The sequence below is a fragment of the Myotis nattereri genome (genome assembly GCF_964212035.1).
Source record: "Myotis nattereri genome assembly, chromosome: 2".
NCBI lineage: Eukaryota > Metazoa > Chordata > Mammalia > Chiroptera > Vespertilionidae > Myotis > Myotis nattereri.
Genome location: NC_138076.1, coordinates 176749046 through 176765087, shown reverse-complemented (window position 1 = coordinate 176765087; position 16042 = coordinate 176749046). Strand labels below are relative to the sequence as shown.

General features: G+C 38.4%; 1 protein-coding gene across 8 annotated transcripts in view; it reads left to right on the top strand.

Annotated features, from left to right (window-relative positions):
- BICD1 (BICD cargo adaptor 1) overlaps nt 1–16042 on the top strand; it is a 195165-nt gene that overhangs the window by 85476 nt on the left and 93647 nt on the right. For all 8 annotated transcript variants that reach the window (XR_013995554.1, XR_013995555.1, XM_081083677.1 and 5 more), the window contains exon 2: nt 3097–3309. Coding sequence is in view for 6 of the 8 variants with exons in the window: in XM_081083677.1 (XP_080939803.1) it covers nt 3097–3309 (213 nt within the window). In the remaining 2 variants the exon portion in view is untranslated. The remainder of the gene's footprint in view (nt 1–3096; nt 3310–16042) is intronic.

Below are 16042 nucleotides of genomic sequence, written 5' to 3'. Positions count from 1 at the left end.
TGAAACTGAGTTTCAAAGGTTCATTCCTGCCTTATTTCCTCATGGACTATACATAGCCCAGAAGCATCATCTTACGACATTTTAAATCTCAAAATGTAATAGCACACGTTACAGAATAAAGCCGTAGTACTTCTAACTGAATATAGTATCCCTTTGGAGTTTGCGCACATACATTTTTTATAACCCTGTGTGCCAGTATTTTAGCAGATCTATCTATTTCTTTAGGGCAGAGATTATACTTACTTATTCTCAAATAACTCTAGACACAGAAAAAAAGTTGTAAAAATACTACACTGAATTTCATTGTACCCTTTACACAGCTTCTCCAAACGTTAACATCTTACATAATCATAATCTAATTATGGAAACAAAATGGACATTGATATAATAATATTAACCAATAGGAGTAATTTATTTCAGTTTTTCCAATTGTTTTATATTGTCTTTTTGTAGGTCCAGGACCCCAAAGTGCATTTAATTGTTGTGTTTCCTTATTCTCATCTAGCCTGGAGGAGTCTTTTCCATTTTTCCTAACTTCAGTACTTGGGAGAGTCCTGGCCAGATATTCTGTAGAATGTCTCCCAGTTTGGGTTTATTTTACTTCTTTACGCTAAGAATTGGCTTATGCATGTTTGGCAAGAGTATCACAGAAGTGATACTGTGCTCTCTCAGTGGATTATATCAGAGGGTACATGATGACAATATGTCTCATTGCTTGTAGTCTAATTATTGGGAAAAGATGCTTTAAGACTATGCAGATGTCCTATTTCTCATCATACTTTTTGCCTGTTAATTTTATATTCCACTGATAATTCTTTTTTTAAAATATATTTTATTGATTTTTTACAGAGAGGAAGGGAAAGGGATAGAGAGTTAGAAACATCCATGAGAGAGAAATATCGATCAGCTGCCACCTGCATACCTCCTATTGGGGATGTGCCCGCAACCAAGGTACATGCCCTTGACCGGAATCGAACCTGGGACTCTTCAGTCCATAGGCCGATGCTCTAGCCACTGAGCCAAACTGGTCAGGGCTCCACTGATAATTCTTACCTGCAACAGTTATTACTTGGTTTTTGCCAGATGGTATTTCCATCATTCCTTCAAATTTATTAATTAGAATTCTATAAGAGCTATTTCTTCCCTCATTTATTCAGTTATTATATCAATGTGGACTCATGGATATTTACTTTATTCTATGTATCATAATTCATTACTACATTTATTTTGTTGCCCTCATTATCCCATCTTTGGCCATGGGAGCCCCTTCAGGTAGGCTCTTGTGTCTCTTGACAGAGCCCCATCATTTAAAAAAGGTATTTTGTTACTTAATCTTTTGGTACCACAAGATGTACCAAGATCATTTTGCTCCAGCCCAAGAATTGGTCATTTCTCCAAATACCTCTAGTTCTTTTCATTGGAGATTGATATTTAGGAACAAAATTTGGGTGCAAGGTATGCTCATTGCTACTGATATGTCATTACTTCTATGCCCTCGCAGTTGACAAAGCTAGGAAGTATGTATATGTGTGTAAACACATATAAACCCCTCTCTTCCTCTGCCTGTCTGTCTGTCTGTCTATCTGTCTATCTATCTATCTATCTACTTATCTATCTATCAGTATTTATCTACCTATTAAAGACTATAAGTTCATGCTGACATTTCTAATTGGAACCCAATACCACTAGTTTTCTTCTAGACGTCTTCCCTTCCTTGTTTGCAACTTCTTTCTCCAACAGTGAGAAATCTGGCTTTCATTATCTGTATTATATTTACTTATTTGCTCAACTCTTGTTTACATCTAAAGAAGTTTCAGCCCTAGCTGGTTTGGCTCAGTGGATAGAGCATTGACCTGTGGACCAAAGGGTCCCTGGTTCAATTCTGGTCAAGGGCACATATCTTGGTTGCAGGCTCCTCCCTGGCCCAGGCCCTGGTTGGGGCGCATGCAGGAGGCAACCAATCGATGTGTTTCTCTCACATAGATCTTTCCATTTCTATTCAGTTCTTTCTAAAAGATCAATGGAAATATACCCTTGGGTGAGGATTAACAACAACAACAACAAAAAGTTTCAGAATTGTGATTTCATAATTCTTGTGAGGAAAAAATATATGAACTAGACAGTAGTGTTAGGGTACAGTTCATTTTGTGTTTAGCTTTGTAATATATAGTAAAAATACTGATTTCCAAAATTTATTCAGATTAGGTCTTTTCTTCTCCACCCCTTTTAGTGTATTATGTTGTTCATTTGCAATACAGCTAGGATCATTGGTTGTCTGTGCTCCATTTGGGTTTCCCTGACACATGGAGGTTGATTTTCATTATCATTTATTGGGGAGGTATGTGAAACATTACTTTAGTTCTAAGAGTCAGAATCATATGAGAAGGCATACTCAGAAAAACGCCACCCCCACCATTTGTATCACATTTCATTCCCCCATTCTTTCTACCCCCTTCTCACTCACCAGTTTCATTAGTTTCTGATTTATTATTGTTTTTCTTTTTGCAGAAATAAGTAGCTACCTATATGTCTTCTTATACATCGACTATATTTCAAAGTCTTTTTGTGGTACCAGGCAATTTGAATGCTGTTTGATGATTTTTGTCATAAGGGTACTACTGCTCAAGATTGGTATATCCTTACTGCTAATATATTAGAAAGCTAATGAAATTATTGCTTTCTTCCTTGAAAAGCATGTTGGGGATTTTTTTCTAGAATGAAAATGAGAACATGAATTTGGATGAGCTCATTAGCACTGAACTATCTGTTTCTTAGGATTTTTTTTTTTTTTAAAGGTAACTTAAGCAAGCAGCAATGTTTTTCAGGTTTTCTTTAACCCATTATATATATATTTATATTTATATATATTTATATATATTTTAGCAAGACATTTAAAAATTATTTTTCCTTATTAATTGAATTTGAATTAAGTATCAATGAAAGCTGCTAGACTGTTCTATAAAAAAATGTAGTTTTGCTTGTGGAGGTCTTGCAGATCAGCTCTTCTTACAAGCAAAGCATTTCCCCAGGCCTGTTTACTAGCATTCTTATGGGGCATTTCACTGTGTACTCTTTTTCTTTTCAAATGCTCTGCAGGCCTTTGGGCAGTCCTTCTCCATCCACCGGAAAGTTGCTGAGGATGGAGAGACTCGGGAGGAAACGCTGCTGCAGGAGTCAGCCTCGAAAGAAGCTTACTACCTGGGGAAGATCTTGGAGATGCAGAACGAACTGAAGCAGAGCCGGGCCGTGGTCACTAACATACAGGCAGAGAACGAGCGGCTCACCGCTGTGGTGCAGGACCTGAAGGAGGTAAACAAGCACCCTGCGAGCAATCTGGGGGCGAGAGAAATAGGGTCAAGTTCTATCAGAGGAGCTATATTAAGCAAGAGGCACCTAATTCCGATGCCGGCACTTTTCCTGCAATTTTAGTGAAATGGCAGCTTGTTCTGAGATGAGCTTCTCTCTTATTGTTCGTTAAGAATTAAAACCTTTGTTTATTGAGTATTTGGGAAGTGGGCTTGCTGCTTCCACAAAGGTGTTTAAAAAATATAGTCCTTGGCCGGTGTGGCTCAGTGGTTGAGCGATGACCCATGAACCAGGAGGTCACTGTTTGATTCCCAGTCAGAACACTTGCCCAGGTTGCAGGTTCAATCCCCAGTGGGGTGTGTGAGGAGGCAGCCAATCAGTGATTCTCTCTCATCATTGATGTTTCTATCTCTCTCTCTCCTTTCCTCTCTGAAGTCAATAAAAATATATTTAAAAAATACATGTAGTGACCTTAACACTTCTCTCCCGTTTCCCTGTTGTAATACGCTGTGGAGAAGAATGGTTGGCTGTGATGCTCTGTGTCAGCACTGATTCAAAATGACAGTAAGGTTAGCTCAAGACTCTTTGCACTGGGCAAAGAGACATTGGGGGAGTTTTCTTAGAGTTTGGCGATGCAGAACCATAGGCGATTTCTCTGGTTGTAGACAAGGCAGCAAATTAGAGCTGGTATGAATTAGGCCTGGGAGCCTTCCTTCCTCAGTCTCTGGGCCTCCCCTGGATTCCCTATTTCACTCCAGCTTTCCCACAGCTGCATCACGCGCCAGACCATTTTGGGCCAGGCAGAGTCAGTGTGACAGTGATGTTGGGGACACAGTGAGCGAAAGGCAGCTTCATCCACCAAACCCTGTTAAGGACATTTTTGGAAACTTCATATTAAATCATTTACTCCAGTTTTTTATATGAAAGCTGCAGAAGCGGTGCTGATGTCCTCGAATTGCATCCTCACTTGCATCCTCATTCATAATTCATAATTACCTCGAACCGGTACAGCAGAGGTTGACCAGCAGGTGTTAAGTCCACTACCAAGGGGGCTTATTAGTTGAGCATTTTAGTAATAGGAAAAGGTAGGATGAAAAATGTTAATGTTGTGAAATATAATAGAAGTAACCCACTGATGTGTTTCTTAAAATCAGTGACATGTTACAAATAGCGTTTCATTATTTTGAGAGATGTTATCCAGAATTTATTGGAATTTAATCAGTAATTTTCATTTACACGTGTCCATATTATAATGAACTCAGTGAATATCTACAGTAAGGTTTCTGCTTTGCCCTGTTCATTATCTTTGGACATACCCAAATATAGTAGTATGATCTGTGGAGACAGAGAAAGGAGCCAACCAAGGTGAAGGTAGTATTCTTAGCACTTAAGTAATAAGAACGTGAGATAGTTTTCAGGAAGTGATGCCTTGCCTCACTTCCCTTAGCTGCAAACGATTGTTGAAAACCAAACTGCTCTCCAGTTCTTTATCTGATTCATCTCTCTGTGCTGGGCTTGGGGCATCGCTTGCTTACTCTTTGTAGTGCCAGCCCTTCCTCCTCCTCCTAAGGAATTACCAGTCCCCCTTCCTATTCCAGGCTTCCTTATGAGACGGTCCATGGCAGAAGGCCATGTGGTGACACAAACCATCACCCTTGATTAAACAAGATATTGAACATCCACGGGGGGCAACTTCAGCAGCGTGAGCAGCAGGTTCACATGGCAAGTTAGCAGAGAGGGTGTGACATGAACAACATGAGGGCCAAGTGCACGCACATGAGGGCGATTTGTAGAGAACTGTGACCAATGAGCCAAGCAGTCATAATGGCCAGTTGGATGGATCCTCAAAGGTGTACATCCCTACAGTCACAGAGCTGCAGCTGAGGAAGGGGCAGAGAATCCAGAGATGTTTTTCTGTTGAGACAAGACAGCAGTGATTGACGGAGCATCCTCACACTGTGCTTGAGTGTGGTTTCCAATGAGATCTATAATAAGCAGCAGGAGTTGGTAATTATGATTGAGGATGCAAGTGAGGAATAAAGTGAGGCAAAAATAATTTTAGGAGTCCTTTATTCAGATCAGTTCTCAAATTTTAGTGACCACCTGAATCACCGAGAGAATTCATCAGAGCATGAGTCCTGGGCGCCACCCCCAGAGGGTCTGGGTCGGTAGGTCTCAACAGGATTCAAGAATTTTTATTTTTAATAAGTTCACAGCACATGCATCTGTGGCTGTTGCTCTGGAGACCACACTTTGAGAACCACTAATTTAGATGTTTGGGCTAAGCAAAGGCTGGGAAAGGGAATATCATAGGCTCACAATTCAGGGAATTGCTGTAAGTACCACAATCCCCTGAATGAATCACTTGGTTATAGTCCTTCGATTTCTGTGCATTTTCAGTAGTTGATTTGCAATAAGAGAATAACTTGTCACATCCAAAATTTTTAATCTCAAATAGCTCAAGGCTATTTAGCTGATGAATGTATTCAGTCAGGTTTGTGAGGTAACTAAAAGGGGAAATAAGGCAAGCTGTTGGTTGGTTTCCTAGTCTTCTGAGTGTGCCAACAATATAATTTATTGATGTTTTCTTTGCAGGGCTAAAAGCTAGTGGTATCACTACACCCCAAGGCCTGCTGTTTTTCATCCATGCCTCATGTTTTAATGTAGCTAATAAGACTTTTAGTATTTAGAACTGATTACATTTATAAAATGAGAAAAGGAATACTATTTTTTTGGTATATTGATCCAGACTTTTGATGACTGGTATTAAATTAAAATTCTAGATATGTTTTTATTGTGGGCTCAATTTTATTTATTTTTCACATTCTGGGCATTGACTGATGTATAGTGATTGCAAACGAGATCATGAAACGAAAAAAAAAAATCATGACCTGATGGACCATGAGAAATGGACAAGGGTAACCAATGCAAAATGTAGTAAATCGTCAGCTTGACAGATGCTGTGTGAATTTAATCATTTAGTTAATGGAGTCATTTTTACTTACTGAAAGGACTCATCTCTTACTTCAATAAGATTATTGGTACTGGCAAAAGTATATGTGTGTGTATATGTGGTGTGTGAATTATGAAAGTTTTGTACATATGTTTGCATGTGTATATGCACATGTCTGTATGATTACAAGGTCAAATTTTCTTCTATATATGGTAGGTATAGGATAATATAGTGGAAAAAATGGAAAATTTTATGCATTAGAGTTAGAAAATCAATATTTGGTCACAACTCTGCTAAAAGTTTTAGGATTTTACTCATGGCATTTGTAAAAAGATTATTTTAGTATGTAGTAAATACATAATAAACAAATTGTTGTCATTGGTAACTTTCTGCATATTTCATAAAATATTGTTGAAGATATCACTTATTATATAGATCCATTTCTTAAGTTAAAGAAATATTAGATGAATACATCTTTGAATTTGTTACCTTGAAAATTCTTTCTGTTGAGATATGAACCTAGATGTTTCATATAAATCTTCTCATCTTTAAACATTTTAATCAGTCTTATTGTATATATATCTTTAATGGAAAACTGCTTTAAGTAATTTTTTTAAGTATAGGGAGTATAAAAAGAATCACCCAAGTCAAAGAACCAAATTAGGAGTTAATCTTAACCAAATTAGGAGTTAATCCTACAAGGGCCAGTGACAGAGGAGAAGAAAAAATCTTTGGGTTGCCTTGATGGGCATCATTTTGCTGAGAGCTTAATAAGAACATATCGATTACTATAGTGCCTAAGCAGATAATTATTAAACACGTTGGAATTTCATTTTTTAAATCTCCAAACTATAGGCCTTAACATACTAGACTAGAAGATAGCCTAAATAGGCTTATTTGGACAATATTTATTGAACACTTACTTGGTACTAAGTTAAACTAAAATCCACATTGATGAAATCACAAAATAGGATAGTGAAACTTCTAATACTACTGAGTAGTCTCAATTGTTAATAAGATAAATCAGAACTTACTGCAATATTTACAAAGCATACAATGCACTTTTGCCAGTATTCCTAACCAGAACTGGCATTTATGTAAAAAAAGAGATGTCCCAGAAGATGGACCCCTTTGGGTGGAAAGCAGAAGATTGGAGTGGCACACTGGATTATTGACCTTAGTAGAGATTAAGTCTATACTTTAAAGTGCAAATAGCTGAACGTTTATTGACTGCCAGCAATGTGCCAGGCACTGTTCTAAATTCTTATAACAACCCTATAGAGGTAGGTCCTATTATTATATCATCTCACTTTACGGATGGGGCATGTGAATCAGAGAGAGGTCAAGTAACTTGTCCAGAGCACATGGGTGATAAGTGACAATCCAGGATCTGAACACAGAAAACCGAGCTGTGATCTAGACACCCCCAAGCCATGTCACTATAGTTGCCAAGAGCACAAGTTTCCCTTTTCTGAATCTTGCCTCAAGCTAATGAAATTTCTGGCACAATATCTGAAGCTTTAGCACAATAGCTATATTTTTAACTTGTTGGTAATATTTTACTGGGATATGGCCATTTAATATTTTAAAATATACCAGTGGCTGAATTTCCAGAAATCTATTATTATTATGCCAACATTTTAGAACTATGTCTATTATATCATAAAGAATCCACATCTATAAACTTTTAGGGTACGAGTGTAGCAATAGTGATTATTTGGTTAAGGTTAATAACTTTTTCCCGATAGACCTGAATGGTCATGTTGCCTTTTCGCAGACACTTCTAGCACTATGGAGAAGATGAACTGTGAGTCCTATTAATAAAGGACTTTTAGCTGAAACCGGTTTGGCTCGGTGGATAGAGCGTCGGCCTGCGGACTGAAAGGTCCTGGGTTCGATCCCGGTCAGGGGCATGTACCTGGGTTGCGGGCACTTCCCCAGTGGGGGATGTGCCGGAGGCAGCTGATCGATGTTTCTCTCTTATCGATGTTTCTGACTCTCTATCTCTCTCTCTTCCTCTCTGTAAGAAATCAATAATATATATATATATATATATATATATGTATATATATATATATATACATATATATATATATATATATATATTAAAAAAAAGAAAGGATTTTTATCTGCCATTTATCTTTGTATCTTCATTATCCAGCACAGTGCCTGGTCAGAAGCAGACATTAAAAATAATGTTTATTGAGTTGTATTGAACTGGAAAAAACAAACAAACAAACAAAAAACTACCACTAGATTTGAATTTCAGCTGTGCCACTTACCAGCTGTTGATATGGACAAGTTATTTTTGTTCTCTAAGCTTCACTTTCCTTATTTCTAACATGGAGATGATAATATTAATGTATAGGTCCTATGTCAAATGCCTTGACAATGGGGATACCAAATTACTGTAATTCCCTGTCTTCCAACTCCCTCCCAAGGCTGCCCTCCCATTGCTTGGCAGCTCTAAGTATTAAACTGCTCCTTTTTGTTCAGTGAAAAGTTGACCCCTGCAATTTTTACCAGCTGGCCATATTTCTAGCCTCTGGATCTATAGAGAACACACTTTAAAAAGTTCCTATTCCACTTGACAATTTTAGTTCATGCCCAACAGCTTCAAATATTTGGAAAGAACTATTTTGTCTTCTGTTTCAGGATAAACATATTTAGACCCATTAGCATGTCCTCATGTAACACAGTTGCAGGATGCCTCAGCATCCTGGTTATGACCGTCTTAGACTGGCGTCCAGTGTCTCTTAAAAAAAATAGGTCTTTGCTTTTAAAAAGCATGATAATGTTGACTGTCTTTACTCTTGTTGGGAATCCTTGACAATTTGAAACGTTGGACTTAGGTTTTGAGTATTTTGTCTTTGTTTTTTATCTTTTTGGATTTTCAACCTTGCAGTCATGCATTCATTCATTCAGCAGAGGTCTCCTCGGTGCTTACTTACGATAAGCCAGATGCCTGGGAAATTTCAGTGCCCAAAATTCAGTGTGTAGAAACTATTTCCCTCTACTCTGTAGTATCATAGAAATAGAAAGGGATCTGTTTTAGACAACATATACCATAGACTGAATGTTGTGTTCCCCCCCAACATTCATATGTTGAAACCTAATTCCTAATGTGATGGTATTTGGAAGTGGGGCCTTGGGGAAGTGATTAGGTCATGAGAGGGAGGCCATCATGAGTGGGGTGGGAGTGTCCTTATAAAGGATATCTCAGAGAGCTCCCTTGCCCCTTCCACCATGTGAGGATACAGTGAGAAGACGTCCACTTGTGAACCAGGAAGTGGGCCCTCACCTGACACAGAACCTGTTGGCACTTTGATCTTCAACTTCCCAGCCTCCAGGGCTGTGAGAAATAAATGCCTGTCGCTTAAGCGACCAGCCTGTGGTATTTTGTTATAGCAGTTCAAGTAGACTAGGAAAACATGTAACATTTTGTACAGTAATATCACACGCATCTTAGTTTCTCATTAAACCTGCAAATAGGTGGGCCTGCTGTGACTGAGTAAATGAAAAACATCATTTAAACAGCAATTAGATGCCATGGACCTCAGCCACCAGCACATATTCACCTTGTTCCATGGAGAGCTCTTCAGCCAGTCTTTAAACATCTATTTGCTTCTGTTGTATCAATGGTGGTGTGGTGAGAGTGTAGAATTATAAATCAGGGAATCTGAGTTTCGGTTCTAACTGGACCATTTACTGGTTGTGTGATTACACTTACTATTTACTATATAAACGTTATAATAACACCTATCCTATTCCCTATGATTTTTATGAAGATAAATATTTTTCATGGAAGTGATTTATAAGGAATTGAGGACTTTGTAAGTGTTATTTATTGTTTCAGAGTTTGGTAATCAGACTTATTCACACACAGCAAGACAGAAACAATAAGAAAAGTACATTGGAGTAGAGGGAGAGGCCCCAGTCAGTACCTTCTGACAGTAGCAAGACGTCGTGGCTGACATCCTGGCACCAAAAGAATAAACAGCACATATTTAAAGGCCCATAGGTTGGAAGAGGAGAGCCGTCTGGGTGATCTTATTATCAGTGTAAATAACCTTTCATACCTGGCTAGTTCTTGAAAGGGTCACTGCATTATCACTCAGTACAATGTCAAATGTGCTTACTGATGACCTGTGCCAGGCGGAAAAGATTAAACTCTGTAATTAACGCATCCAATAAATAACCAAGCTTTTCTTATAGTCTTCGTTGTTTCTGGCCGAGTAATTGGTTATTGGGATGAAATTGACATTTCCAACTGACAGATGTTTTTACCGTTCTCTAAAGGCGTGGTGTGGGTAGAGTCAGAAAGCTCCGTCCCACTTTCTCTCCTGCTCCCCATACTTGTTGGGGATGGACCTCACACCTCTCTGAAATAATGCAAAGTACCAAACAATAGAGAATTATCACTGTTTTTAATTGGTTTAAATAAATAATAATATCATAGCTCACGTTTATGATAGTTTATCACATGCGCTTTACATTCATTATCGCTTTTAATTCTCTCGAAAAACTTACAAGGCATGTCCTATTTCTCTCCCCTCTTTACAGGTGAGGCAAAGAGAGCCTAAAAAGCGTGTCCAAAAGTAGTGAAGCTGGTGCCCTAAACCAGGCAACCTGACTCTTAACCATGTTAGTGCCTGCTTATTGGCTGTTGGATTCCACTAGAGAAATATGTGTTTTGGTTGAAAGTTCTTTCCAACATGTGCTGAACCTACTATACTAGTAAATAAATATCCCTATGAACATCATCAGGAATTTGAAAGCAGGGTTTAACAATATACAGACAAGTCACCTTTGAATAATTGTGATTTGATTGTGCTTTTGGGAAATATAAGTTACATAAATAGGTTTGTGGGATGAGTTTAATTAATTATAGACTCATAGATATTTTTTTTGGTGGATAGTTCTATGAATTTAACACATATATAGACTCGTGTAACCCCAGCCACAATCAAGATGCAGAATAGTTTCATCACCCCCAAGACCTCCCCTGTATTGTGCTATTCCTTTGTCCTCATACCCTCCCCAACCCAACCTCTGATAACCAATCATCTGTTCTCTGTCACCACAGTTTCGTCTTTTCAAGAATGTTATGTAGCCGAGACCGGTTTGGCTTAGTGGATAGAGCGTCGGCCTGCGGACTGAAAGGTCCCAGGTTCGATTCCGGTCAGGGGCATGTACCTGGGTTGTGGGCACATCCCCAGTGGGGAGTGTGCAGGAGGCAGCTGATCGATGTTTCTCTCTCATCGATGTTTCTAACTCTATCTCTCTCCCTTTCTCTCTGTAAAAAATCAATAAAAATATATTAAAAAAAAAGAATGTTATGTAAATGAAATTGTACAATATGTAACCTCTTGAGATTCGGTCCTTTCTCTCAGCATTAATGCCTATGAGATTTCATCTAAGTGGTTGCATTATCAATAATTTGTTCCTTTCTATTGCCAAATAATATTTCATTGTATGGATATACTACAGTTTTGCTCTTTCTTAAAAAATAGATTTTTTATTGATTTCAGAGAGAGGAACAGAGAGGGAGAGAGAGATAGAAACATCAATGATGAGAATCATTGATTGGCTGCCTCCTGCAAGTCCCACACTGGGGATCGGGCCCACAACCCGGGCATGTACCCTGACCAGGAATCGAACCATGACCTCCTGGCTAATACATAGGTTGACGCTCAACCATTGAGCCACTCTGGCTGGGCTACAGTTTTGTTCTTTTTTAAAAAATAATTCATTTGTTGAAGGACATTGGGTTATTTTTGGATTTTAACAATTACAAATAGAGCTGCTACATATGTTCATGTTTGTGAATATTTTTGTGTGAACAAAGTTTTTATTTTTCTAGGGCAAGTAACTAGAAGAGTGGGCATTCTGGGTTAGGTAGTAAGTGTATATTTAACTTGTCCAGAGTGGCTATGGCATTTTGTAGTTCCACTAGCCAAGTTCTAGTTTCCCTTCATTCTTCCCAGCACTTGATATTATCTGTATTTTTTTAATTTTATTTTAGCCATTCTAATAGGTGTGTAGTGGTATCACATCATGGGATTAGTTTGCATTTCCCTAATGGCTAATAATATCCAACATCTTTTCACGTGCTTATCTGTTTTTCATATAGTCTTCTTGATAAAGTTTCTGTTCCAGACTTTGCCCATTTTTTAATTGTATTGTTTCTTTTTTTAGATATATTTTGAGAATTCTTTATATGTGCTGGATTCAAGACCTTTGTTTTTGGATATATGATTTGCAAATACTTTCTCTTAGCTTGCCTTTTGATTCTGTTTTTTAATTTAAATTTTATTTTTAATTACAGTTAGATTCGATATTATTTTCTATAGTTTCAAGTATACGACATAGTGGTTAGAATCCAGGGGTGGGCAAACTTTTTGACTCGAGGGCCACAATGGGTTCTTAAACTGGACCGGAGGGCCGGAACAAAAGCATGGATGGAGTGTTTGTGTGAACTAAAATAAATTCAAAGTAAACATCATTACATAAAAGGGTACGGTCTTTTTTCTCAATAGTTTTATTCATTTCAAACGGGCCGTAGTTTGCCCACGGCTGGGTTAGACAGTCATATACTTTACAAAGTGTTCCCCCGATACTTTCAGTACCCGCCTGGCACTAGACATAGTTATTACAATATTATTGACTAATTAGTTCCTAATCCCTTAACATTTTCCATCCAGCTACCCAACCCTTCTCCCCTCTGGCATTCATCAATTTGTTCTCTGTATCTATGAGTTTCTTTCTATTTTGTTTGTTTATTTATTTTGTCCTTAGATCCCATATACAAGTGAAAGCATGGTATTTGTCTTCATTCTCTTAAAAGTGTCTTTTGCGGAGCACAAGTTTTTTTATTTCTATGAAGTCTATATAAAATTTTTATGTATTATGTTTTTTATTTATTATATATTTTTTAAATCAGCTTTAAGGAACTTCTCCACCCCAGTTCATGAATATATTCTTCTATATTTTTATCTAAATGCTTTATCAAATTTAGATCTACGATCCATTTTGAGTTGACTTTTGTACAAGGTTTGAGGTTTCAGTAGAAGTTCATTTTTTTGGGATATGTGTTCAATTGTCCCATTGCCATTTGTTGAAAGACTATTCTTTCTCCATTGAATTACCTTTACACCTTTGTTAAAGCAATTGGCCACTTTGTTTGAGTTTATTTCTAGACTCTGTTCTGCTGATCTATGTGTCTATCCCAACATGGCTAATACCACATTGTCATGAAGTCAGAGAGGAAATAGGAAGCCAGGTCACTTAGGTAGGGCCTTTGAGACCATTGAAAGGATTTTGGCTTTCACTTTGAGTGAAGTGAAAGCTATTGGAAACGGTTGAGCAAAGGAGAGATGTGACTTTAATGAGCCAGGATAAGAGTAGGAGGTTAGTGCAGTCATCCACATATGAGAAAATGGTGGTTTGGCCAGGATAACAGGAGGAGGTGGTGAAAAGAGGTCACCAAAATTCTGAATATATTTTGAGAGAAAAACCAACATGACTCTCTCATGGGTTGGATATAGAGAATATGAGATAAGGAGGAGAAAAGATAACAGAAAGTCCAAGCATTTTAGCTTGAAAATTGAGATGGGGAAAGCTTCAGGCAAAACAGGTTTTAGGAGAGAAGATCAGAAGTTAAGTTTTAGGCATGTTAAGCTTTAAATTCCAATTAGCCTTCCACATGCAGATGTTGAATGGGTAGTAGAAGATGAGGGCTGAGAGTTTGAGAGAACAATCTGGGAGAGAAATATAAATTTTGGAATTATCAGCAGATAGATACTAGTTAAGGCTTCTCACTGAGATCACCAAGGCAGGATGTGTAAATAGAAAAGAGAAGGGCCCAAGCATTGAGCCCTAGGCTACCTCAGCAGTGAGATGTTGGGGACAAGAAGTGACACTAAAAATAATAGTGAACCTATATGACCCTATTAACCAATGTCACCCCCATAAAATTATAGTATAATAAAATTTAATAATAATAATAGTTATTATTATTAATGAGGTAGAAAGAAAATAAACAGAGAATGGCTCCCAGAAACCAAATGAAGAAAGTGATGTCTACAAAGGAAGTGATCAGTATTAGAAATGCTGCTAATAGTCAAATAAAATGAGGAAACCGAATTGACCCCTGGATTTAGCAAGATGGGATCATTGGTCCCCTCATTAAGAGAAGTTTCTCTGGAGTGGTGGGAGCAAAAGCCTGATTAGAGTACGTTTCAGAGAGAATTAACGGAGAAGAGAATAGAGGCAACTTTTTCAGGAGCTGGTTTTGTCTACAGAGGACCAAAGAAAGGAGGAGGTAGCTACGGGGCAAAAATAGGCTCAAGGGAAAGGTTTTTTTGTTTTTTGTTTTTAAGATCAACGAAACAATTGTATGTGGGAATGCCGATTGCTGATGGGTATGACCCAGTGGGGAAGGAAATTTTGATGATGTAAGAGGAAAAGGGGAGCATACCTGGAGTACTTGATTTCCTTGCATGAAGAAGAAAGGAATAGGATCTGGTGCAAAAATGGAGGGATTGCCTTTGGAAAGGAGCAAGGTGTTGCCAACATCTACGGCAATGCCTGGAAAAGCAGATAGTATGTGGATGCAGATGTGGGTACCTTAGCAGGTTTGAATGAAGAGAAGCCTTTGAAAGTCCTCTTTAGGCTGCTTCAGTTTCCTCACTGAAGCAGGAAGCAAGGTCAGCAGCTGAAAGGGGAGATGAGAGGAGGTGTTGGGGATTTGAGGAGAAAAAGTGTTGAGATAGTCACCTGGAAGAGTGAGCCACTAAGGTATTAGCATGGGAATGAGCATGGGCTGAAGCAGAAGGAGAAGGCCCCTCAAGAGGAGGAATTCCAGTAGTTGAGATCATGGATGGGAATATTGAGAATCCAGGAATTAAGACCAGAAGTTCTGGGGATGTTGGCAACCAGCCAGGTGCTGGCAACCAGCCAGGTGCTGAAGTCTTGGAGAAACGAGGAGGAAGGAGTTGGTGTTTGGTAGGTGACAGTAACAATGCTGGTCGTGGACGGTGGACAGTGCCTGTGCCTACCCTGCTGCCATGACCTTGTCACAGTGGATGCAACTGTTAATTTGTTTCCAAAAAATCTACACGTACCAGCTTGAAAAGAAATCTCTTGATGACCTGAAATTTAAAGCAGAGGAGTTTGGGGGAAGAATAGGGGGAGAATGCTCTGAAAGCAGTCAGCCTGGCCAGCACCAGAGAGGGCTGCAGGGGAAACAGTGTGCCCAAGGGAGAGGCAGTTTCCATTAAAACAGAAGGATGTGCATTATACATATCTGAAAATCTCCTACTGCCCGCTGTAATCCCATATGCTCAGAGTCGGTGACTATCGATTACACTGCATGCATTGTTGTAAGGAGCACAGACACTTCATTTTCTTTTTGACGATTGTAAATATTTTTTCCGTGATTTGGAAAGTTGCATTATTATATTTCCCAGTGAGAAGCAATACAATAGCTTCTGAATAGCTCTCAAAATGAAGTCCCTTTAGCCTTTTTTGGCGTTATTCTGTGGCGGTAATAAGGACCTGCATTTTCATAATCCCGAACATTTGGGGAAAACTTCAAAAATGAAAACACATGTAAATATTTTCAACATCCAGATGTTGGACATCATTTGCACTCAGCTTCAAAATAGTACCATTTTTGTTTGTCACTCTTTTTCCTACATTAGACAATAATAAGGGGCATAAACTTCTGGACTGATATAACAGTTACATCAACTTCCTTTGTAATTGCCAGTCGTTAAACTA